The sequence below is a fragment of the Glycine soja genome, chromosome 10, assembly GCF_004193775.1.
Source record: "Glycine soja cultivar W05 chromosome 10, ASM419377v2, whole genome shotgun sequence".
Taxonomy (NCBI): Eukaryota; Viridiplantae; Streptophyta; class Magnoliopsida; order Fabales; family Fabaceae; genus Glycine; species Glycine soja.
Window position 1 is genome coordinate 47786522 of NC_041011.1, and position 24631 is coordinate 47811152.

General features: G+C 32.3%; 3 protein-coding genes and 1 long non-coding RNA gene across 12 annotated transcripts; 1 reads left to right on the forward strand and 3 right to left on the reverse strand.

Moving 5' to 3' along the window:
- Positions 1-865: 865 nt before the first annotated feature.
- LOC114370181 lies at positions 866-4247 on the forward strand. Of its 9 annotated transcripts, none has more exons than XR_003657785.1 (10): positions 877-1032; positions 1302-1353; positions 2258-2521; positions 2603-2684; positions 2767-2924; positions 2999-3121; positions 3248-3378; positions 3491-3594; positions 3701-3791; positions 3860-4247. It is a non-coding gene; the product is annotated as an uncharacterized LOC114370181 (long non-coding RNA). The 9 variants fall into 9 exon arrangements; XR_003657787.1 differs by having other exon boundaries at positions 2767-2856; positions 2983-3121; XR_003657784.1 differs by having other exon boundaries at positions 878-1032; positions 2767-2856.
- A 2013-nt stretch (positions 4248-6260) lies between these two features.
- Positions 6261-11807, reverse strand: LOC114372293 (short-chain dehydrogenase TIC 32, chloroplastic-like). Its single transcript, XM_028329779.1, has 9 exons — positions 11672-11807; positions 11361-11534; positions 10659-10890; positions 10384-10463; positions 9703-9856; positions 9066-9144; positions 8046-8130; positions 6944-6990; positions 6261-6622 (listed from the first exon to the last, which is right to left on the reverse strand). Exons 1-9 carry the CDS (start codon positions 11709-11711, stop codon positions 6464-6466), a joined length of 1050 nt encoding a protein of 349 aa, XP_028185580.1. The 5' UTR covers positions 11712-11807; the 3' UTR covers positions 6261-6463.
- Positions 11808-13449: 1642 nt separating this feature from the next.
- LOC114369141 (short-chain dehydrogenase TIC 32, chloroplastic) lies at positions 13450-18628 on the reverse strand. Its single transcript, XM_028326326.1, has 8 exons — positions 18411-18628; positions 17278-17509; positions 17000-17079; positions 16700-16853; positions 16077-16155; positions 15075-15159; positions 14047-14093; positions 13450-13827 (listed from the first exon to the last, which is right to left on the reverse strand). The coding sequence occupies exons 1-8, from the start codon at positions 18514-18516 to the stop codon at positions 13669-13671; spliced, it is 942 nt and encodes a 313-aa protein (XP_028182127.1). The 5' UTR covers positions 18517-18628; the 3' UTR covers positions 13450-13668.
- Positions 18629-22748: 4120 nt separating this feature from the next.
- Positions 22749-23957, reverse strand: LOC114369211. Its single transcript, XM_028326410.1, has one exon. The coding sequence runs from the start codon at positions 23654-23656 to the stop codon at positions 22907-22909; it is 750 nt and encodes a 249-aa protein (XP_028182211.1). The 5' UTR covers positions 23657-23957; the 3' UTR covers positions 22749-22906.
- Positions 23958-24631: the final 674 nt, after the last annotated feature.

Sequence of the window (24631 nt, forward strand, 5' to 3'; positions counted from 1 at the left end):
TTATTTTTTTAAAATTGTCTCAATTGGACAGAAAGAATCATATGAAGATTTTAAAAAACTAAACGACTATAATGAGGCATTTAAAAATAATAAAAGACTATATTAGAACTTTTAGAAGTAAAATGACCTAATTAAACCTCTTAAATAAATAAATAAATCAAAATAATAATTAAGCTTTTAAGAAATAATTGTTTTATTTTTTCCCTAACTAAATGAGTTGAGAAAATTAAACAAAGTTAACCAACTGCTTTAATAAACGTGAATTGATTTTCTTATGTTGTAATAAGGTTAGTAAGACTTAAAAAAAAATATTTTTTACAATTTTTTCTAGGGATGAATATATGGACTTAGGTCTGGATGAATTCGTAGATCAAATCGATAACAAATTTTTTAAAATATTTATATAATTATATCAAATATTTAAGTTTGATTTATTAAGTTTGTGGACCAACGAGTTTTATTATATTAATATTTTGATCCTTCATTTAGGTTGTTATTGTTAATTTATTATATTTAAAATATTAATATTTTTTCTGGTGAATAGATGTTGATATATTTTAGTGTAATAAATTTTAGCTTAAAAAATAAAGTCAATTTTTTTATTTTAATTTTATATATTTTTCACTTTTTAAAAAAATATATTTTTAAAATTAATATTTGAATTTGCATATTGTTTATCAGTTGACTCTTATGAACCAGATGTAAACCTTAAAGAATTCATTTAATTTATAAATTCGACTCTTTGGATTGGTCTAAAACACGAATCATGCCTTAAACCAAATGGACCCATCCGTGTACCCACCTGATTTATTTTTTTTCCATATTTAACTAACGTAACTAGAGGAACAGGGGCAGCAAGACTTAAAAAAAAAATATTACAATTTGTAGGATAGAAAAATCGTATTAAAGAATTGTAGAGTGCAATAAATAATCTCTTTCCTTCCATAAATGGAGACTTGTGAAGAAAGAAACGATGGTCGGGGCTATCTGTGTGAGTGAGACATTTTTGAATGCGTCTTCGTCTTTCTTAGGGTTTGCACTTCTCCATAGTCAACTCTGTTTCTGCGATTCATTTATTGGGTGCTCGAATTAACGATACTAATGTTTATGTTATGCTTCCATTTCCATAAAGAAAAACCGAATCGCCTCCTTCTTTCTTCACCACTTTCAACATTCATCATTATTATTATTATTATGATCATATTCCATAAGAATTAGATATATTATTTTGATTTTGTCTTCCTTGTTTGCCACAATTTTGGGATGTGTAATTTTCTTCTTCTTTCTGTTTTGCCAAACAGTGAAAGCTAAGAATGGAACGTAAGAGGAAGAATCGATCTAGCAGTGCCACAGGTATACACATTTTATCTATATCTACTTGCTTTAGACTCAACAGTAGTAGTAGCTTCAGTTAAAAGGGTTACACATTGATAGTGTAAAAAGTTTTACACAGTCATCCAATCACAATTCACCATATATGTTAAGTATGTTGACTTTTAAAATAATTATTTAAAAGTAATTCAAACGTGATTTGTGATTGAATGATAATGTAAAACTGTTTTACACTATTAGTGCATAGGCAGTAAACTCTTTTTTTAATGTGTATAGTATATCCTTCCGTACCCATAGTTTTAGAAATTTTGTTGTACCCCGTCCTGTACCAATACCAGTACCTATAGCTGTGTCACTTCATTATTTTCATTGAGTGTGAACTCTACTGGTATAGTAAGTTCAGACTTCAGAACTTGTGTTAGTTAACCTTGACTCTACCCTAGTACATTAACGTGTTAGTACCCTAGAACTTGTGTTTCTCTGTATCAACAGCTGGTAGCATCCCGGAAGCCGCAACAAGTGAGGCAATTGAACCTTCAAGCAATGGTAGTTGTGACAAAACCTCCCTCCTTTAATGTACCTGTTTCAAAATCCTTTTTGGCTAATAAGTTCTCTAATGTTGATTTCTTCTAACTTGTAATCCTTAACTGTAAGACTAAAAATTTGTGTTAGTGTGCCTTGATTCTATGACATAAATGAGAGTCACATGATCAATTTTTTTGGGTACAATGATGGCATGATGGGGGCAGAACTAGGAAATTTCAGGCATGCTTGCTCACCTAAGACTTTCATAGAGGAGTCAGATTTCATCTATTTTTTTTTTTGGAAGGCAGATTTCATCTATTTGAAGGGACTTATTTGAAAAATTATGCATAGTATTCAATGGAAAAAAAATGTTTACGTGCTGCCCCACCCTTCTATGTAGTTCCATCCCGGGGCACTGAGCTTTGATCCTATCAGATGCTGCAAACTGCTAAAACCCCACAGTTCTAGGTTCTAACCGAATCCTAGTGATTTGATCATGTATTACTCAATTAGCTATCAGGGGCTCTGAAAATAGGGTACCCGTGCCATTGGATACTTCCAGCAGTCAAGAAGTAAAGAAGACTGTGGCCAAAAAATTCCTGTCTATGCTGAACAAGCTATATTACTTTTGTACTTGTCGACCAAAGGCACATGAGGAATTGAGGTACAAAGCTTAGGTATCTTAGTATTTTGATGTTGTATTTGTTGTCTTACTGATATTGAAGATCATATATTCAAATCCCAGTGTCTAGGTTAGCATGTTTGGTGTTTACTTAAACCGGAAGGATAGCTATACAATGAAACCCAAAGGATGGGTCAGTGATATGGTGGGTATTAAAAATGCCGAAGGCTTAATTTCAGGTACTAGTTATTTGTCATATAATTCTGAAAAGTATATATAATGTTCAGGTGATTTTAGCTGCTGGAAAGATAATGATGGAAGAGGAGAAAGCAACAAATGGGGCTGTCACTCGCCATATGCTTGGCCCACAATTTGTAGTGAGTAGTTAAGTATAATGTTTATAAACAAAAGAGCTGTTGAAGGACCCATGCTATCAACATTTATGGTAGTGCTATTGTTTTTCTATATATGTTTAGTCAGCATAACACTCAAATGTCAGTCAGTGATGTTTCTGTGTAGAATAAGCTAATATGCGACTTAAATCAATCTAATGAAGATAGCTACAAGCCTTGGTGTATTGAGGATGTATCTCTATTCATCTTGCCGAGTAAACTGGGTTATGATATTAATCAGTGCAAATTGGTAAGTATGCTGTCACCTTATCTGCCTTTTGAATGAAAATTATTATGGTTTGTAAACAACCTCTGGATTTGGTGGTATACAATGTCTTTCAGGTAAAATAATTTGTTTCCTTTGTCCTCTTTTCAGATTTTTGCACCAACTTTGTTTGAGGAGCATTGGTCTTGTTATGCATTCGAGCCAAGTACAAAACTTTATATGTGTTAGATTCGATGCATGATAATTTCTCAACCAGCAAGAAGAACTTGGATGATGCAATGGTAGTATTTAACATTTATTTTCCCTCAGGAAATATTTACATTAGTTTTGTCAAATTTGTATCCCTAGCTTTTCTGTCTGATCCAACCAAACCAATGGTATTTTTATGCAAAGAAACATCGTTTTAAGGAGCTTCTGGTATTAATGAATCCTGGTTTGACCAAAGAGAGTGCATCAATAACACTTCTTCACGTTGATGTTCCCAGGCAGCAAAACATGTGGGTAGTGTGTGTAGCTCTAATGTTCATTTATGTAGAAAACTCAATTCATTTTTGGTGCTAATAGTATATTGTTTCTCATTGATGCTTTATATGTTTGATAAAGTCATGATTGTGGCATCCATGTGCTGAAATACATGGAAATTTGGGATGGATCAATAAAATGGCAAGACAAAACCATGCCTGATTATCAACACGTGAGTATTTATTTGTCTTTTACTAAACTACCATGTGGAAGTGGGACTTACTTTTAAAAAAATTGCAGAAAGAAATCTTGAAGATTCGACAAAGCCTATATGTGGATGGGTTCGACATCCTAAAAACGAGATTAGAGAAGAGATTTTGAAGGCAGCAGGAGTATGGGGGAAATTATGCTGACTGACATTGAGTCATTGACTATCAAGTTCACACGTCTACTAAGAGATTTCGGTTATACATAATTAATTTTTTAAAATGAAATACAGTTTTAATTCTTCATCTGGGGCACCCAAACTTAATATGAAAATGTAACACCTAGTTCACACTTTACTTGTATCTTTATATTGGGCATCTAAACTTTAATGCCCTGTGACACTGGAATATACTAGTTTCTTTAAAGTTGCACATTTTTCTCAGATTGTTCGTCTGAGGTAAATATAATAACTTCCTTCCTATGTTTCTCTCACCATTTACCGTCTTTTGGGTTAGTATATTGTGATTTGTAGGGGTCATCGCTTATGCCCCCTCTAAATATTACATCTCCTTTGTTGTTGCGTATACCAGGTTCGCTTGGGTTTAATAACTTAATGAAATATTGTAAAAAATATGACATAATATGGTGTGTCTTTATGTGATTATTTGAGATTGTTAAATAAAAAAGGACGCAAATTTATTAGGTTTTTAATTTAGGTAAAACGAGTAAAGGTGGTTTTGAGCAAGAAAAGCACTGATTTAGCAAAATCTTAAACAAACGCATGGGATTTTGGTGTCCAATACAATTTTTTAACTCAAAATTTTAACAATTTTTTTTTATCATATTTAATGATATCATTCCTAAAATATCCTTTAATTAATTATAATTTTATTTTCAATGACTCATTTTATTTTAAATATCAAGTTTTAATAATGTTATTATTAAATTTAAATGATATTAATCAAGTTTTTTTAATAAACACTAAATTAGTTAATCTTACTTAAATAACTGAAAGGCAATATGTCTTAATTATTTTACAATTGTCATTATTTTCTTGTGTATACAAAAAAAAAGTTTGTAATTGCTAACTATAATGTTAAGAAATATAATAAATATCATATAGCCAATAAACTGAGTCAACCTAATCGAATTTAAACACATGTTCATACCATATTGAGAGGATCATAGCCATAGGTACCATTATATTAGTCCTTTAAACTTTTCAAAATCTTCATTATAATTCCTTATTTCAAAAAGTATTATCCATTTTAGTTTTTTTAGTACAAAATGAAAGTAAAAAAATAATATGAAAAAAGAGAAAAATGAATAGCATTATTTGAGACTAAAATGAGTTTTTTTCCTTCATAAAAATAAGAATTAAAGTAAACAACATTTATAATTTTAAAAATCTGAATGAAAATTTACTCAAGGTACAACCACCTCCGACAAGATCAAAAGAAAAAAAGTTAAAATATACTATTTTATTACTTTATATATAATATTTATTTTTTATTTGACCTTTAAATTTAAAAAATAATTCAATCCTTCATCGAATGTGCTTCACTTCATCAACATTATATTAGTTCAGGTAAAATTAAACTCATATTTCTTAAGATCTTAACGTCAAGTCTTATGAATTGGAAAAAATATAATTAATAGGCAAAATACATTAAAGATAATGAATCAACTTTTTTAAACAAAGATTAGTAGGTGACACTTCACATATTTGACATAATAAAAAAATTCAATTTGATCTCAATCATTGTTGGTTACTGTTGCAACAATAATCATTTTCAATATAATTCCTGTTCTCTTTTGTTTTTCTTCCTGGTGTACAATGACAACAATAAGAATCAAACTAAGTCTTCATGCATCTACCCAACCCAACACTAGACCAGCCTAGTGGTTATACAATCCCTGCTTTTTACATTAACTTTGTGTTGATCACAAATTATTATAACAGCATCAAATGACAGAGACAAAGTTGAAAAACTGTGTAACTGAATAGTCTTTTCCATTAGGAATCAAATTAAAAACAAGTATAAAAAATAAACAGCATGGAGGAGGTGCTGAATATGACCGACAGTTGCTATTTGAAGTATCACTGACAGGAATAGGTGCACACATGAACCCTAGACTTGAGTGCAACGATTGGATCCAAGAAATCAACATTTGGTCCTGCTACTTCCACACAATAAATGTTGGATTTAAAAACAGTGAGGAATGTGGGCGTTATTTACGGAGAAACAAGAATGTGGTGCCTTAATAACAGGCTCCACCAATTGTTGCCATAACAGAAAGTTTTTGTATAAAGGTTTCTATGTTATTTGATGCAAAGATGTCACAAGAGCTGAAAAAGGAATAGACACCCACCAATGCATCTTTATTTGTCATAGAATGTGTGAACCAGCGAGACATTGATTAGTGGAGGTTGGTTTTCGGAAGCCATGACTTTAGGTTTCAGAGAATTTTAAGATGGAACATGAAATTCATCGATCAATGTAAATTGTACTACATGTTATCCCAGTTTTATTAAAGGACTATATATATAGATTGTAAGCCTGAAATTCATGTATATGCAATGTAGGAATCAGAATCTCACTATAAATATATTACAGAGGAAGTCATATAACTGATGTTTTTCATTTAATAAGAGTGCATGATGCTATCTCTGCTGACAAATAACAATTGGGTTTTTTACTTGGTCAAATCCATGCTGAAATCCCATAGGTTTTTTGCCAAATCAGCATCAGTCCCCTGTGAGGTTGTTTTGGCCACATTACTGGCTGAAAAATACTTGCCACTAGTTCCCTTCACTTGTGGGTGCAATGCTACATAGCATGTTGTTGCTGCTCCCTGCATTAAGGTTGGACAAGGTGAACAAGCAAGAACAGAAGAATCCCATTAAACACGAGGAATGTTTGAACCCTCATCTAGGTTAAAAATTGTATTCTAATGAATACTGTACCAAGTTGAATTGTCAATTATTTAATGTTAATTTCATAATAAATGTTTTAGCCTTTTAGGTATATTAAATATAATTAACAACAAATAAATGTTTGACAACTCACAGGAGTATCGGTAATCATGAAAAGAGGTGGATTCTAGAATAATGCCCTAAATAACAATATAATGTCCCTGACATTTAAAATCACAGGTCATACCAATTCAACTTACCTGCTGGACATTTTTAAGCACGAGTCTTGCAATAGCTTTAGTTAGACCTGCACAAATCAAACAGAAATATACACACAAGACTTAGCTACTGTCATTCTGATCTGCATTAAAAAAACAAACAAATATCATAGACATGAATTGATATAGCAATTAATCCGTGTGATTATGAGAAGTGATTCACAAGAATGCTCAAGTTGTTCTTCAGCATGCCTGTATTCAATATTTAGAAGGGCTAACTGATAAAGCACTTGATCATGGACCTGATGTAAGCAGCAAGGTTGAACAAGACATGGACCAGCTGTGGACTTGAGTCCCTAATAACCCATAATCTGGAAAGTCTATACTTGTAAGCCGAAAGCGAAAAGAGCTATAGGGGGAGAGAATTACTTATGCCAATGAGTTGGCAAGTTAATTAGGTCTAACAGTGGTAGAGTGATGATAACAACATTAGGAGAATCTCACCATAAAAACTAGTCATTGTAATGGTATGTTGCAAAGCTCAAGGCCTTATAAACCCCATAACACACAACTTCATACTTCTAATGTGAAACTCAAGCTCCATACCTTGCAATTGGATCATAACATCACATCATTCTCCACATCCCCAATGCTTGATACCAATTGATAAGAACCTCGGAAGAACCAAACTATATCCAAGACCTTAGAAACCCCTCACCAAAATCTCATGCTTCCAATGTTGCCATTGGGTCCTAACATAGTGTGAGAGGTAGGTTGGTTATTTGGGTTGCTTTTAGACAGAGAAATTCCTTGCCTGAGGATCTAGGGCTTTGGTATCCTATGTAAGAGCTTAGGCTCTTTCATTCAAATAAAAATCTTAAACCAATTCTGACTCCTGAAGTTACATCACCAACATATTCTTAATAGGTGTTGGCTTTTGAACGATATTCTTGTACCAAATTTAGTGTATAACCCCAGAAAGCAATGCAGACAAATGCGGGCTTATTGCATTTTGAAAGACAATCAAAATGAAAATATAAAGGAAGATAATGCAGAATACATCATTTAGTATACCAAATACCATGACCTATACAATTCCTAGACAGAACATGAATTCACATTAATAGTACAATGTGGTAATTACCGTTCACTGGACTGATATGACGGGAAAGATTGGTGGCAATTACTCCTGGATGAAGAGAATTTGCAGAAATATCTACCCCATCTTCCTGATCAAGATGCAACACGTAATATTACATACATAAAAGACAACAACCGTGGCAAAAACAAAGCTCCACCTTTACGCACTAAACAATGAAAAAAAAAGAAAGCCACTATAAAGCAGAATGAGAAAGAAAGTAACAGGATAATTATATGATTGTGGTTGCTAGAGGGGGTTCAAAGTTCGACCATTGTCACAAATCTAAATCGGGTGGCTAAAAATTCCACTGAAATTGATGACCAACAAATATTAGTCATCAATAATCACCTAATTTTCTAAAAACAAGTCAGCAATCATCTTCTCCAAATATATGGTCAACTTTAATTAATACATAATTACAGTAATGAACAGATTTTTATACATAACCAGCAAGATAAAGGGATTCCAAAGAGTAAAGTGCGAAGAAGAAAAATACTGTTAAATATCATGTAAATCTAAATGAAATCCTAAATAATCTGATAGCTTCTGATTAAATAGTTTAATTCTGTAGAGCACAATGAACATAGTGAATCAGAAAGAAGAAACAAATTTGGCACAAGTCTGAATCTGCTAGTCTACTGCAACCTACCAAGTGAGAAAGCAAAAGATAACTCAAAAATACAATAGAATTGTTCACATTTGAACCAAGGCGGAAATAGGAATTAATTACACTTAACAAAGGTCATGCCACCATCCGATTATGTTCAATCAGAAATATCAGTTTCTTAATCAATGACAAAAGCCAAAGAGACAATGAATGAACACATAAAACTAAGGACATCGGTCTCTTATTAATTGGCCAAAATTTAACATAAATAAGGAATAATAATGTTAAATTATTATGTTCTGCAATGGCCAGCTAAAATGTTTCACTATGGTGTAAGGAAAAAAAAAATACTCTTAATTAACTATTCCACCAGATAATTTGTAAATGACACCACTGCAGAGTAGAAGCCAAGACACCTTGAGACGTCTTGTAAGTTCATTTGCATGTAAAATGTTGGCAAGCTTTGACTGCCCATATGCACGCCAGTTGCTGTAACTGAACACAAGGAAGCAAACATAATTAAATATACATAACACTTCTCTGGTCGGCAAATACTACAGGAACTGGAATCAGGATTTCTTGTTTAATTTTCCAGGAAAACTAAAGTGAGACAATAGTTTTGGGTGTAAACAAGGAAGCACACATGATCAAATATACATAACACTTCTTTCAACAAGTACTACAAAATTCATGTCTCCATTTTTAATTCTATCAAATGCAACTAAGATGTGCATAGGTATAGGTCTATATTTATATCCGTGAGCAGTAAATCCAATCAGCAAGTTTTTTGTATCAGATCTGGCATAATCTCCAATACTCACAGAAAATTTGAGTACCAAAAATACATAGCATAATCACAAAATTAATATCGAATAGTAATTTTTATAATAAAACAAACATTAGAGCTGATTCCTGTGATAAAAATAAAATAAAATTGAAGTCTCCAGCAGAACTTTTACACGTTCCTCTCAATAAACTCGTCTTCCATTAAAAAATAAAAAGAAAAAATTGTCAGCATATCTTTTCGTAATAAGAATTTAGGTTATACATTACCTTGATTCATCGTTAATTTTGTCAAAACGGATTCCTTCAGAATATGTAAATCGGTGAGCCTCAGAGGAGACATTAACAATTCTTCCTTCTTTCTTAGTTTCACGTGAAGTTTTCTTCATAGTGTCCAACAAAAGATTGGTCAAGAGAAAATGACCTGCAAAATTGTATTAAATTAAAAAATCAGTGTTTGCATCACTACCATATCTTCCCAGTCTATGCATTTAAAAAAAAAAACAACAATAAAATAGTTACTTGATGTTTAATATAAACTATCATCCACTTTATAGGATGAGACAATCGTGAGTGTAGTAATACACATTATTCATGTTTCAATAATTTATAGCCACTTCCCTAAGAGAGAAAGAGAACGAGAAAAGATTCATATATCCATGTCTCTATATTGCTACAGTAACTATCACCATTTATCCGATTTTTTAATTATCTTAATCAGAAAGATACGACTCACATGGCCTACACTACCTAGAAACTTCTGAAAGTGCCAAAATGTTTCCCCTGCCTTCCCTTTACCCGTTTAAACTGGAAAGCTCAGAAAATTCACGTTAACGAATAAAATATCAGTAAATTTGAAGCAATGTCACTATCAGTCATGAAATGAATTTTCAAATGAAAGAACACTCAGTTAGTTGGATCTTGAATCAAACAATAACATTTTGAACATACCTAAGTGATTTGTGGCAAACTGTAGTTCAATTTTGTCTTTAGAGAGCTTGAAAGGACATGCCATAATTCCTGCATTGTTTCTTATAATTACAAACAAACCAGAAAACAATATTACTCCTGTGTTATCTTGAATGATCAGGATTAAGAGAGTTCAATTGGAACATAGGCACGCACAATGAGAGACAACTAGTAACTAACAACTTTACTAAAAACAAAGCGATAAAATAGTGAAAATAAAGTTGATAATGTTGATCCACGTCATCTCCTTTTCTTACATCAACATATTCAATGGAAGACCAGAGGACTTAAACTCTGATGCAAATTTCTTGACAGACTCCAATGAACTGAGATCTAACTCCATGGCATCAACTTTAGCGGAGGGAATCTCCTTAAGTAATGTTTCTTTGACATCTTTAGCAGCAAGCATATTTCTCACACCCATAATCACATGGACACCACGCAATGAAAGGACACGTGTAGTCTCAGTGCCAATACCACTGGATGCTCCTGTTACCATAATGTTCACATATCACAATTAAACAATGAAGCTTTCTAAGAATTATTTATCATGCCAGTTGCAAGAATTCAACAAAGAATGGATATACAGAGATGCACAAGTTATGCCCCACTAAAGACTCTAGTTTTTGTTGCTGCATTAACTGAGCGCAATCTTCTTGGGCTAAATTATATAGAGTCAACTACAAAAGGTATTAGTTAAATGTCGGTTTTGAATCTTCATTGAAAAAGCTAGTAAATCACTCCACAACCCAATATCTGTTCAATTGAGCTAGAAATGAAACATTTTTCAGTTTGTTCAGTCCATCATTGAACTAGATAGAAGAAAAATTGCATCAAAGTATACGAATAAAAAGTGTTTTTTCTTAGCCAACTATTAGGACAGAGCAGCATCAGCAAGGTCAGAAGAAAAAAAATGATTTTTTTGTAAGGGAAAGATTACCCAAATGGGAATTATTAACCTGTGACAATGGCAGTGAGACCAGTTCCATCAATTCCTTCAGTGACTTGCTCTGCCGTGGATGATGATGAAAAACCAGAAGCCCCTTTTCTGCTGAATGGCCACATCTTCTGCACACACACACACTCTCTCTTTCTCACTCTCACACAACTCAGCGATGCACCACCACCTGAGACTGAGATACATATACAAGTGAACAACCAAAGTGGATTTTTCTCATTAATCAGAAAAATAAACAAGAAGTCAACAACTAAAGAGGAAAACTTATATTTCACCAAAAAGGAATAAAAAAATAGAAGAAAAGTTATATACGTCTTATAACTGAAATTCCCAAAACATTAGCTAATAGCATGCTCTTGAGAACATGGGACAAATCACATATGATGTCCCAAAAGAAAGAGAAGAATCCGTCTGAGCTACCCAATTAGGCAACCGACGTGGATATAGATAGTACCGCTTGTATTATTACATTTATTACTTATCCCATCGAGGCAATGACAAACAAGAGAAATTTCATGAATTTTTATAATGTTTAAATTAGTTTATAAACACTATAAAAACTAAGATATAAATTTTTATGGTTGTTTAAATTAGTTTATTTTTTGTATAATTTTAAATATTTTCAATTTATTGTTTTAAAAATTATTTAAAGTTCAAGTGATATGAATTTTATATTATTTTTTATATTTTTTCTAAAAAATAATGACACAGGAATGCTTTTTTTAAGAAGTGTAAAAAAATTTACATGATTAAACTAATTAGAAATTAAATATGAATTTTAAAGTAGTGGTTATAAAAGTTAATAAATAATAATTGATAATTAGATGACAGATAGTACGTTTTAATTATTTGCTTAAAAAATAAAATACACTTAATATTATTTTGGGAAAAAATTGATCTAAAATAAATAGAAAATATAAAATAAATTAATAATAACATACTTTTATATTATAAATAAGAATATGCAATTTGGAGAGTTAAGTCAGAAGATAATATAAAAGAGAAAAATAAATTTATATTAAAATTATTAGAACAATAACTAAAAGTTACTAAAATCATAATAGCACAATCAAATAATTCAAATATTAATATAATTTAAGATAAATTATTCATCATAGGAATTAAGTGTAATTTTTTTCGTACTTTTATAAAAAAAATATTTATATCTGTTTGTCATATATTTTTTCGTGTGCGTGTGAAATGGTTATGTAAAACAAGTTATGGCTAAAATTCGTTCACACAGGAATAAAAATCTTAATTCGATATTTGAAAGGATAAAATTGAAATCAAATTCTCTGTCTCCCACTTATTTATAGGCAACACATTTATATATAAAAAAAAAATGGAACAAACCTACATATACTATCCTTTACAGATGGTAGTCATATTTAGAGTAAGTAAAACTATTATAGACAAAAAAAAATTCTTTTGAAATATTTAACGCAGTTGGAAACTCAAAATTCAAATCTATTTAAGAAATAAATTAAATTTATTATAATAATGTATTAAAAATATATAGTTTTACTATAACAATTTAGATGTTGGTGTGATTTTAAAATAAATTAGAAGACTTATGCGAAAACAACAACGAAGGATATCTGGGACACGACCAAACTCAAATAGCTACAAATCAAATCGGATACTTGTGGATCTCTCAATTGATACTCCATATTTGAATGACAGATAAGTATCATGTGTAAAACAGAGGGATAACATTTGTAGTATGTATAAAATACGATGTTTGTGTGCAATTATATAATTACGGGTAATTTCAAAGTTTCAACTTTTAAAACTAAATGTAACTTAACGTTGTTCTAGGAGGGGTGCCAAAGAAATGGTTATAAATGAATGGGATCCTTAGGTAATTCGAGTAAAATTCAGGAAGTGTCATTGTAATTTACTATTTTTTCTAAGCTCAAACCTTTTTTTTGTTTATTTTACCTTCATTAAAAACCTAAAAATTAGTGTATTTATGCTATTTTTTATTTCACATACTCAAATATATGAATCACATAAAAGTGCACCATTAGGTCATATTTTCACAATATTTCATCAAGTTAATAACTTTAAGGAGAAATGATACACCCCCATTTGAACGCACTCTCTCTTATAAATTGTATACTAGTTATCCCAGTCTTGAGTCTAGTTAAAGGACTGTATATATAGGTTGTAAGCCTGAAATTCATGTCTACGCAATGCAGGAATCAGAATCTCGCTATAAACATATTACAGGAAGTCATATAACTGATGCTTTTCATTTAATAAGTATGCTTTTCATTATCTCCATTGACAAATAACACTTGGGTTTTTTACTTGGTCAAATTCATGCTGAAATCCCATAGTTTCTTGGCCAAATCAGCGTCAGTCCCCTGTGCGGTTGTATTGGCCACATTACTGTCTGAAAAATATTTGCCACTGATTCCCTTCACTTGTGGGTGCAATGCTACATAGCATGTTGTTGCTGCTCCCTGCATTAAGGTTGGACAAGGTGTCAGGAGAATCCCATATTAAACACGAGGAATTTGTTAATCCTATTCTAGGTTTAAAAGAATACATTGTATCCTTAGTCCTTGTGGATACTGTATCTAGGTGAATTGTCAATTATTTACTGACAATTGGTAATGCCCTAAATAACAATATAATGTCTCTGACATTTATAAATCATAGGTCATACTGATTCAACGTACCTGCTGGACATTTTTAAGCACCAGTTTCCCAATCACATTAATTAGACCTGCTCAAATCAAACAGAAATATACACATGAAACTCGGCTACTGTCATTATCTGCATTCAAAATAAATAAACAAATTTCATAAACACGAATTGATGTAGCAATGAAGTGTTATAAAACTAAAAGGCCTTTTGCGAGTGATCATGAGGAGTGCTTCACAAGATTTCTCACGATGTTCTTCAGCATATCTGTATTCAATATTCAGAAAAGCTAACTGATAGAGTACTTGATCATGGACCTGATGTAAGCAGCAAGATTGAACATAGGCCTATACTTGTAAGCAGAAAAGACCTAGCAGAGTGTGGCTATACTTATAGGGGCAAGGGGAGTGGTAGAGTGATAAGAACCCTGGGAGAATGCACCATAAAAACTAGTTGTTATAATTGCAAAGCTCAAGGCCTTATAAACCCACATCAGAACCTTGTACTTCCAGTCTGAAACTCAAGTAGCCAAGCCCCACACCTTGCAATTGGATCCTAACATCCCATCACACTCCACAACAACCTGAATGTCTAATACCAATTGATAAGAATCTTAGAAGAACCACACCACAAATGTCAGCTGTTGTAATTTAAGAGATCAAGGCCTTGGAAACTCCACACTGCAATCCTATACTTCCAATGTGGGAATCAAGTCTGAATAGTGTGAGTAGAAGGTTGGATATTTTGATTGCTTTTAGACAGAGAAATTTCTTCCCTGAGGAGCTAGACTCTGGTGTCCTTCGTGCTTAGGCTCTTTCATTCAAATAAAAATCTTACACCAATTCTTACGCATGGTGTTTCATCACCAACCTTTTCCTAATAGGTATTGAACTACTTTTTTAAAAAAATATTCTTGTACCAAATTTAGGATATAACACCATAAAACAATGTAGACAAATGCGACCTTATTTCATTTTAAAAGACAATTAAAATGAAACGTGACCATACAATTCCTAGACCTGAACATGAATTCACATGAATAGAACAATGTGGTAGACTTACCATTCACTGCACTGTTATGTCGGAAAAGATTGGTGGTAATTGTTCCTGGATGAAGAGAATTTGCAGAAATATCCACCCCATCTTCCTGATCAAGATGCAATACATAATATTATACACATAAAAAACAGCAAATGTGGCAAAAACAAAGCACTGACTTACTCACCAAACAAAGAAAAAGAAAGCCACTGAAAAGAAGAATGAAAAACAATGTAACATGATGATTATATGATTGTGTTTTCCATAAGGGATTCAAAGTTCAAACTTTGTCACAAACCAAAATTGAGTGGCTAAAACTTCCAATGAAATTGTGACTAACAAATATCGAACATCAACAATCACCTACTTTTTTCTAAAAAGTCAGCAATCATATTCTCCAAAGATATGGTCAGATTTAATTAATAGATAATTAGAATAATGAGCAATTTCTTATACATAACCAGCAAGATAAAGGGATTAGAAAGAGTGTAGTGTGAAGAAGAAAAATACTGTTAAAAATTAAGTAATTCTAAATGAAATCCTAGATAACCTGATAGCTTCTGATACAATAGTTTAATTTCTTAGAGTACAATGAACATAGTGAATCAGAAAAAAACAAATTTGGCTGAAGTCTGAATCTGCTAGTCTATTGCAACCTACCAAGTGAGAAAGCAAAAGATAACTCAAAAATACAATAGAATTGTTCACATTTGAGCCAAGGCAGAAATATGAACTAGTTACACCTAACAAAGGTCATGCCACAATCTGATCATGTTCAATTAGAAATACAAGTTTCTTAACCAACTGACAAAAGCCAGAGATAATGACCGAACACATAAAACTAAGGATCAGTCAGTTATTAATCAGCCAAAAGTTAACATAAATCAGGGATAATAATGGTAACTTATTATGTCCTTCAATGGCCAGCTAAAATGTTGCCCTATGGTGCAAAAAAAAGTACTATTAATTAACTATTTAACCAGATAATATGTAAATTACACCACTGTAGAGGAGAAGCCAGCACACCTTGAGACGTCTTGTAAGTTCATTTGCATGTAAAATGTTGGCGAGCTTTGACTGCCCATATGCACGCCAGTTGTTGTAACTGAAATCAAGGAAGCAAACGTAATTAAATATGCATAACACTACTCCAGTTAATAAATACTACAGGAACAGGAATTGTGTTTTCATGCTTAATTTTTCAAGAAAACTAAATTGAGTCAATCATTTTAGCTGTAAACAAGCAAACGTAATCAATTATACACCACTTTTTTCAACAAGTGCTACAAGAATCATGCTCCGTTCTTAATTCTACTAAACGCAACTAAGATGTACATAGGTATGTATAGGTCTACAATTATATCCATGAGCACTAAATCCTATCAACAGGTTTTTTCTATCAGATCTTCCGTATTCTCCAATACTCACAGAAAATCTGAGCAACAAAAAAAATTCATAGCATAATCATAAACTTAACATTGAATAATAATTTTTATAATAAAGCAAATATTAGAGCTGATTGCCCGCGATAATAAAATTGAAGTCTCCAGCACAAGCCTTCCTTCCAGTTCATCTTACATTAAAAAATAGAAAGATAAAAAAAACTGCCAGCATATCTTGCCATAAATTGAATTTAGGTTACATATTACCTTGATTCATCATTAATTTTGTTAAAACGGATTCCTTCAGAATATGCAAATCGGTGAGCCTCTGAGGAAACATTAACAATTCTTCCTTCTTTCTTTGATTCACGTGAAGTTTTTTCAATAGTGTCCAGCAAAAGATTTGTCAAGAGAAAATGACCTGCAAAATTATATTAAATAAAAACATCAGGATTAAGATTACTACCGCATCTTCTCAGTCTGTGCATTTAAAGAAACAATAAGACCCAATTATATAGGTTGAGACAATCGTGAGCGCAGTAATACACATACACACATTGAACATACCTATGTGATTTGTGGCAAACTGTAGTTCAATTTTGTCTTTAGAGAGACTGAAAGGGCATGCCATAATTCCTGCATTGTTTCTTATAATAACAACCAAGCCAGAAAACAATATTACTCATGTGTTTCCTTGAATAATCAGGATTAAGAGAGCTCAATTGGAACATAGGCACGCATAATGAGAGAGAACTGGTAACTAACAACTTTACTAAAAACAAAGTGATAAAATAAATAGTGAAAATAAAGTTGATAATGTGATTCATGTCATCTCCTTTTCTTACATCAAGATGTTCAATGGAAGACCAGACGACTTAAACGCTGATGCAAATTTCTTGACAGACTCCATCGAACCGAGATCTAACTCCATGGCATCAACTTTAGCGGAGGGAATCTCCTTAAGTATTTTTTCTTTGACATCTTTAGCAGCAAGCATATTTCTCACACCCATAATCACATGGACACCGCGCAAAGCAAGAACACGTGAAGTCTCAGTTCCAATACCACTGGATGCCCCTGTTACCATAATGTCCACAAACCACATTTAAACAATGGAACACTTCACGAATTATTTATCACACCAGTTGCAAGAATTCAACGAAGCATGCATGTGCAAAGATACACAAGTTATGTCCCACAAAAGACTCCAGTTTTTGTTGCTGCATTAACTGAGTTCTAGGGATGCAATTTTCTTGGGCTAAATTATATAGAGTCAACTACAAAAAGGCTTTAGTTCAATGTCGGTTTTGGATCTTCACTGACAAAGCTTGTAAATCACTCCACAAGCCAATATCTGATGCAAACCTACAGGCCACAGGGTATTACTTCCCAATAGTTCTATACAATCTTTAAAAGAACTTTCTGTGACCACACTTTCAGCCGCAACGTCAAGGTTTTTGGGGTTTTTGTGACCACAATCATGGCTGAACCAGCCGCAATTTCCCATAATATAAAGGATTGCTAGTTTGCTACGAAATCTCAACTATGTCGTTCTGCAATTTAAAACCTTGGTTCTATGCAAAATATAGCAAACAAAACGTGTATTTAACAATAAGGCACGCTCAAAAACTCATTAAGAAGATGAAAAAATATATAGGTGGGAAAAAAAAACTACCGTATAGCTTGGCTGCCTATAAGGCTATAAGTATAACAAAAGCCAATTTTTATGGTACACATAACAGGAGCCAATTGAACTATAAATGATTTTTTTTTTCAATTTGTTAATGATTTTTTCTTTCAATTTGTTCGGTCAATCATTGAACTTGATAGAAGAAAATTTGCAACAAAACATACAAATAAAAGATGGTTTTTTTAGCCAATTATTAGGACAAAACAGCATCAGGAAGATCAGATGAAAAAGTTGTAAAAAAATGTTTTTTTTATAAGGGAAAGATACCCATCTGAGAATATTATTAACCTGTGACAATGGCAGTGAGACCAGTTCCATCAATTCCTTCAGTGACTTGCTCTGCAGTGGATGATGATGAAAACCCAGAAGACCCTTTTCTGCTGAATGGCCACATCTTCTGCACTCACTCACTCTCACACACACGCAACTTGCAAAATCTATCACACAAAAAGAAAAAAAAGCATTCAGCGTTGCACCAACGAGCTCCTGAAATTGAAATACAAGTGACCGACCAACGTGGATATAACCTATAAATATTGCATGTATTACATTTATTGCTTATCCAATCAAAAACAACTGACGAAGAGAAAGTTTGTTAATTTTTAAAAATTATATATACGAAAAATCATACATTATTAAGGACGTTTTCAAGTTAACTGATAGTATAAAAAAATTATATGTTTATTAAATTTTATGAAACAAAGGATCTGATTTAATTTGTTGAATAGCCTGTATAAGTTATTTTAAACCTCTTAATATTTAAGTTTCATTGTTATAGAAAAAATTATATAAGTTTTTATAATTGTTTCAACTAATCTGTTTTTTTTATAACCTAAAATATTTTCAATTTATTGTTTTAAATATATTTAAAGTTAAAAGTGGAATAAAAATTATACTAAGTTTTTATATTTTTTTCTCAAAAATAATGACATATGAATGCTTTTTTTTAGGAGTTGTAAAGATTTTTATATCGAAGGATTTAACTGTTAATAGATAATTAAATTTTTTAAATATGTTTTTTTATCAACATTTTGATTCTTGATCATGTGTAAAAAAAATACTTTGTGTAGGAGAGATAAAATTCCTTTAGTAGTTATTATAAATTTAATAAAATTATCATATATAAAAAAGTGTAATTAGTTGACAGACACTATATTTTAATTAAATTATTTTTTTGAAAAAACAAAATAAACTTTTACTTTTATTTATTCTTTTGGAAAAAATACATACTATTATTTGATTTTAAAATTTAATAATAATAATAATAAATCTAAAATATATGCAAAAATCTCAACAAAATACATAATAATATACTCTTTTATTATTTTTTGGGTGAACCTATGTAATTAATTCACGAAGTAAAAGCTATGTAATTAATACAATTTCAAATGTCAAGAATTACAGGTACGTAGTTAATTGGATTTCCCCAAAATGTCAAGAATTGGGACCGTAATTAATTGAATTTTAAATGCGAAGAATTACAACTACGTAATTAATTCAATTATGTTCGAGTAAGTAAGACTAGCAAAAATCAATTTCAAATATTAAGAATCACACCAATAACCTATGTAGCTTGTAAAAAAAAACAAAAAAACAAAACAATAGCCTATATAAAGCAAGTTGCAACTAAATCGGTGATATTGTTACTTTCTAAACTGTTTTATCTGTCATGAATTCGACACAAAACCCATGATCCATTGGGATTTTCTTCATCCACTTAGCACAATTTTTCCTATACCCATTATTTTGAGTGAAAAACTAATTTTATCCCTCATTCATTGAGGCGTGAAATACGGATTGGGAATTCGTCCGTCTGGATCATTTATTCACGCTTATTAGTTTTCTCCTCTCAAATTCTCTCATCTTCTTCAATGCATGTTTGATCTTCATCAATCTGTGATTCATCTTCATCAATCCATGTGTGCTCCTTGTTAGTATCTATCATCATCCCGCTATTGTTGTCATGAGTTTCGTTATCACTCTCTATGTTTTTTTTTTGTGTATTGAACATATACGAATTGTCAATTCGTATGAATCAAGTCACCTTCATTCCTTATATCTAATTTGACTTATCAATGTTGTTTCCCTTCACCCAACTTATAAGAGGATGATCCCATCTTGAATGCTTCATTGCATTTGATATGTATGCAGGCTTCCATGCCTCATAAACACCACATGATTGTGTTAAGTGCCTACCATTTCATAGCAATAAGACATCTGAATAATCCCCTTAACATAACATGGTCATGAACTAGTGCATCATTTAATAAAACTAAGATACAATTTCATAGCCATTGTGTTGCTCTCTAATCAAAATGAGAGTTACGCTTTGATAATTTGCATAAAAAAATATTTACATTAAAGAATTATGCATATTATCGAAGTGAATTTGATTGAAAAATAACAAAACAAATTAAGTTCCTTTTGAATCTTGATCCAGATGGCTAATAGGGTTGTTAATTCATTGGTAAGTGTATCAATTTGTCACAAGTAGTCAAGTTAAAAGAGAAGTCTGAGTGTCGAATTCACATGAACTTTGTTATACTTAAATTGGTGCAAACCCAATTTATAAGCAAGAGATGAGGAATTTAAAATAGAAGATAAAGAGAGTAAAAGATAAGATAAAGATTTAAAGTAAAACATGATAAAGATAGAAGATAAAAATGATAATAATGTGTTTGAATGCTTAAAGGTAAATCCAGAATTTAATATATGTTGGGGTCTAGCATGCCTAACTATCATTGATGTAATGTTAAGGTGTTTCTCTATTTAATGTTATTCCAATCTCCACCCATATCTACTAAGATATTCAACTCTGATCTCTCACGATGAAGAACCTAATTTATCTATTCTTTTTCCCAAATCTATTTGCGGAGATAAAACAGTAAATTTCATGAAGTTTGGAGATATGCATAGGCAAAACAAGATCACTCTATCCTTAACAATGAGTTGTTTAGATATTTTTTTTTTTAGTCTTTTAGAAATTACCATTTTCTAATGTATAATCCCTAAACAAATGCATGGATAATCAGACTATGCAATACAATGAAGAGCATAAAAGAGACAATAGAAACAAAAATTTTATTTAATAGATAGTAAAAGAAGTTACATTACAAAGGGTGTTGGCAGTTAGGCTCCCAACAGAGGCGTTTTAGCCTCTCATTGTCATGAAAGTTACACTTTAGGGGCTACTGTGGATAGAAGAAGAATGAATAAAGAAGAAAAAGGGGATAATGGATATAGAAAGAGGGTTTCTCCTGCTATAGATACTCAGACTTAGAATGTATTCATTAGAGAGTTCTGAGTCTCACTTTATTTTATTTTTTTTTGCTTTCTATTCCTTTTATAGGCCTAAGATAGTTAGCTCAAAACTCACGCAATCTTTAGCTAAGTGGACCTCCTGAGCTTAACGAGTATGACAGTGATCATGCGCTTAGCACGAGATTCGCGTTAAGCGCGTCTTTGAACTTTCTCGTGGATCTTCTTCACGCTAAGCGTGAGCTAACCGCTAAGTGAGGAGACGCGATGTGCCTGTCTTGTGCGTTAAGTGAGCTGTTCCAATCATCAACTTTTTTCTTCAAGACTTTTTTTCCAAGTTTTTGCATTAATTTTCCTCTAAAACACTTGAAATTTTCTTCTTTATTTCATTAAAAACAACAATAAAGTGAAAGAATTCTAATCATTTTTTGCCAAAATTAACTTTCAATTAAACTCAAATTTTGCAGTAATCAAGGACAAACTTATTTGGATCCGAACATATTTTGGATTTTAGGTACGATTAGCTCTATGGATAAGATTTGTTTCAGAACTACTGCATGTGGGATAAAAAAAGATAAAGAACTATGTATATAAAACAAAAGTTGAGTTGCCTGTAAATAGTTTTGAAGACCACAGCCCATGATGGATTTCTGCAAGGGATGTTGCCGCACAAAATATGGCCTTGGTGTGTAGAGGGCTAGTTTTTTCTTTCAGATTTTAACTTTAAATAGAGGAAGAGGGTCACTTGTAAGGGATTCACAACCATCAATACAAACTATAGTCATTTATTCATCTTTCTTTGACCCTCTTCACTTTATTTTTCAGTCGTTTATAACACATTTCCTTTACTACCTTTAACCTAGGAGTAATTGTAACTCTAATCATTAGAAAATTCATTTGGGGGGGGGGGGGGGGGGGGGGAATTGGAAACCCACAAATTATCTAAAAAGAAATACTTGAGTTAGCCGTTAGCTGTAATCAAACGGCCAAGTCATCAAATTTTTATAGCCAACTATAATAACACCTAATGGGACTTTAATCGTTCAAGCTCAAATTTACTTCAACATCGTAGACCACAAATTGGAGTATGCAGTTACAATCAAGAAGTGTCAACAAAATGGAATCAATACCAGCAAACAAGAAATTATGCAGTATACCTACCTCTCTTCCGGAATATGTCAATCCTTCCAAACTGAAAACTATTAATGTTCACGAGATCAATCTTAAAATAACTTGTATCATAATTAACATTTTTTTATTCATAATTTTAATCTCTACTCTCTCCTCCTTTCCCCCTGTTTGTCCCTCTTTCTAAGTGTGACCTCTTATGTAAAAGAAGAACATTATAATAACAGCAACAGCAAAATATGCCACACAAGAGAGGGTATATATCTACACAAGCAAATACAGTTACTATGAAAATATCATACAATAACCAACAGTAAATTATGGTTCAAGACATTACACACCAAAAGAAAACTACATGATACTCTATCAAAACATTTAACAACCTTCCTTGTCCTTGATCAGTCTTTGTGACCAGCGTAATACAACCTAAAAACTTTTGGAAGATAAACAGGCAACAGAAATCCAAACAAATTGAAACACCAGAAGGCCATGTTAGCCACAGCAAGTACCCTCCCAACAAAGATCCTCCTATCAGACCCACTGTGCACTTCATTAACCTTGTTGATCTCACTCCTAAGCCAATCCACAATGGTGAAAATCCTCCTTGAGTTGTAAAAGACAGGCACAAAAGCTCTCATTGGAGTTGAGAACCTGCCAGAGAATGCCACACCTTCCATGAAGACTTGGCTGGACAAGAGAAAAACATGGGGTGCAGCTGCTTTGATCCCTTCTTTGTCACCCTCAAATATTCCCTCTAAAATATAAGCTATTGGGGCATAAAGTCCAATGATGGCCCCTACAAACACATAGAGGGCAAGGACCTTGTTTTTTGGGTTGAAAACTAAAGGTTCCTCCTTTGATGGGAGAAGAGATGGGAAAGCCATCTTTGATAAGAAGTACATGTAGATTATGGAGAAGAGCACAAAGGCGAAGTCTTCAGGGGCAACCATGCCACTGGCGGATAAGACAACAACCACAGCTAAGCAGTTGAGATGGCGGAAAGAGAGGAAAGTTGGTTTGTGTGGTGTGGTGGTGATGGTTTTGTGGAGATTCTTGAGTGAATGTTGTTCTTGCGGTTCTTTGTGGCCAACTTCTTGTTCTTGTGGTAGGCTAATGTCACTGCCCGTTGGACCAACACCACCTGACATTTTTGTGCAGCTACTAAGACAAAAATGTGTGAATGGAAGGAAGAACTACTTTGTTGGGACAATTTGGTTTTTGTTTAACTATCTGAGCAAAACGGGAATCTAGAACTCACAAGAGAAGATGATTAAAGTGAAAATGTTGTAAAATTTGAAATTGATAAGGTGAATCAAAAGATGATGGGAGGAATTTGTAGATGGGTGTTGAGAGGAAACTATGGGAGTGAAGGGAAGCAGAAGCAGGAAGGAAGATAAGATTGGATGATGCGGTGGAAATGGTGGACAGATGGCAGGTTTATGTGAGTTTTAAGGTAAGGTTGATGGTGCGTGCCATAGTTATGTTTGTAGTTATGACGCGTGTCCTTAATAAACTGTGTGTGGGTGTTAATTGTAAGTTTTGTTGGTGGCTGGTTCCAAGGCCCTGAGATTCGGTGGAAGTGATCGAGTCTCGACAATTTGATGCCTGCAATCCCTGAATTGGTTAACCAACATTTTTTACGTTTGCTGTGAGAAAGGATTTAGGATTGTGCAGCCCCACAGTACATTTTTTTTTCCTATATAGAAGAGAGGTTTGGGAGTGGGGACAATTACCAACTTAGAAAATAAAATGACTAGATAAAAGTCAAAAATTTTATCCAAGATGATTTTATGAGAAAAAATTAGGATTCGATTTTTGTAAAGCATAGTATCTTTGTAGAAAAGGATGAAAACCTTTATAAATACAATTAAACCCTTAACTGAGATTAGTTTTATAATCCTACTATGGAGAAATCAAAACCCTAGTTACAGTACCTAAAATAAATGTAAAGGAAAATTCTTTAAAAAAATTATGAAAGAGAAGAATAGAGCAACTTTTGAAAAAATAGTAACTTTCGAAAAAAAATCAACAAACAATTTTAGGAGAAGTTAAATATTTTAATTTTCTTCCCATTTTATGTTCGAGGTATGATAAAATAATTCAGTTTTAAAAAGATTAAACTA

Bases quoted from the DNA above. Each gene is read 5' to 3' on its own strand.
- LOC114372293 (XM_028329779.1), bottom strand. From the start codon at position 11,711: ATGCTATTAGCTAATGTTTTGGGAATTTCAGTTATAAGAC. The intron at 10,891-11,360 runs GTTAATAATTCC...TTATGGTAACAG, and splicing joins TCTCACTGCCATTGTCACAG to GAGCATCCAGTGGTATTGGC. The intron at 6,991-8,045 runs GTAATTACCACA...TGATTTGTGCAG, and splicing joins TCATATCAGTCCAGTGAACG to GTCTAACTAAAGCTATTGCA.
- LOC114369141 (XM_028326326.1), bottom strand. From the start codon at position 18,516: ATGTGGCCATTCAGCAGAAAAGGGTCTTCTGGGTTTTCATCATCATCC. The intron at 17,510-18,410 runs GTTAATAATATT...TTATGGTAACAG, and splicing joins TCTCACTGCCATTGTCACAG to GGGCATCCAGTGGTATTGGA. The intron at 15,160-16,076 runs GTGTGCTGGCTT...CATCTTGATCAG, and splicing joins AACTTACAAGACGTCTCAAG to GAAGATGGGGTGGATATTTC.
- LOC114369211 (XM_028326410.1), bottom strand. From the start codon at position 23,656: ATGTCAGGTGGTGTTGGTCCAACGGGCAGTGACATTAGCCTACCACAA.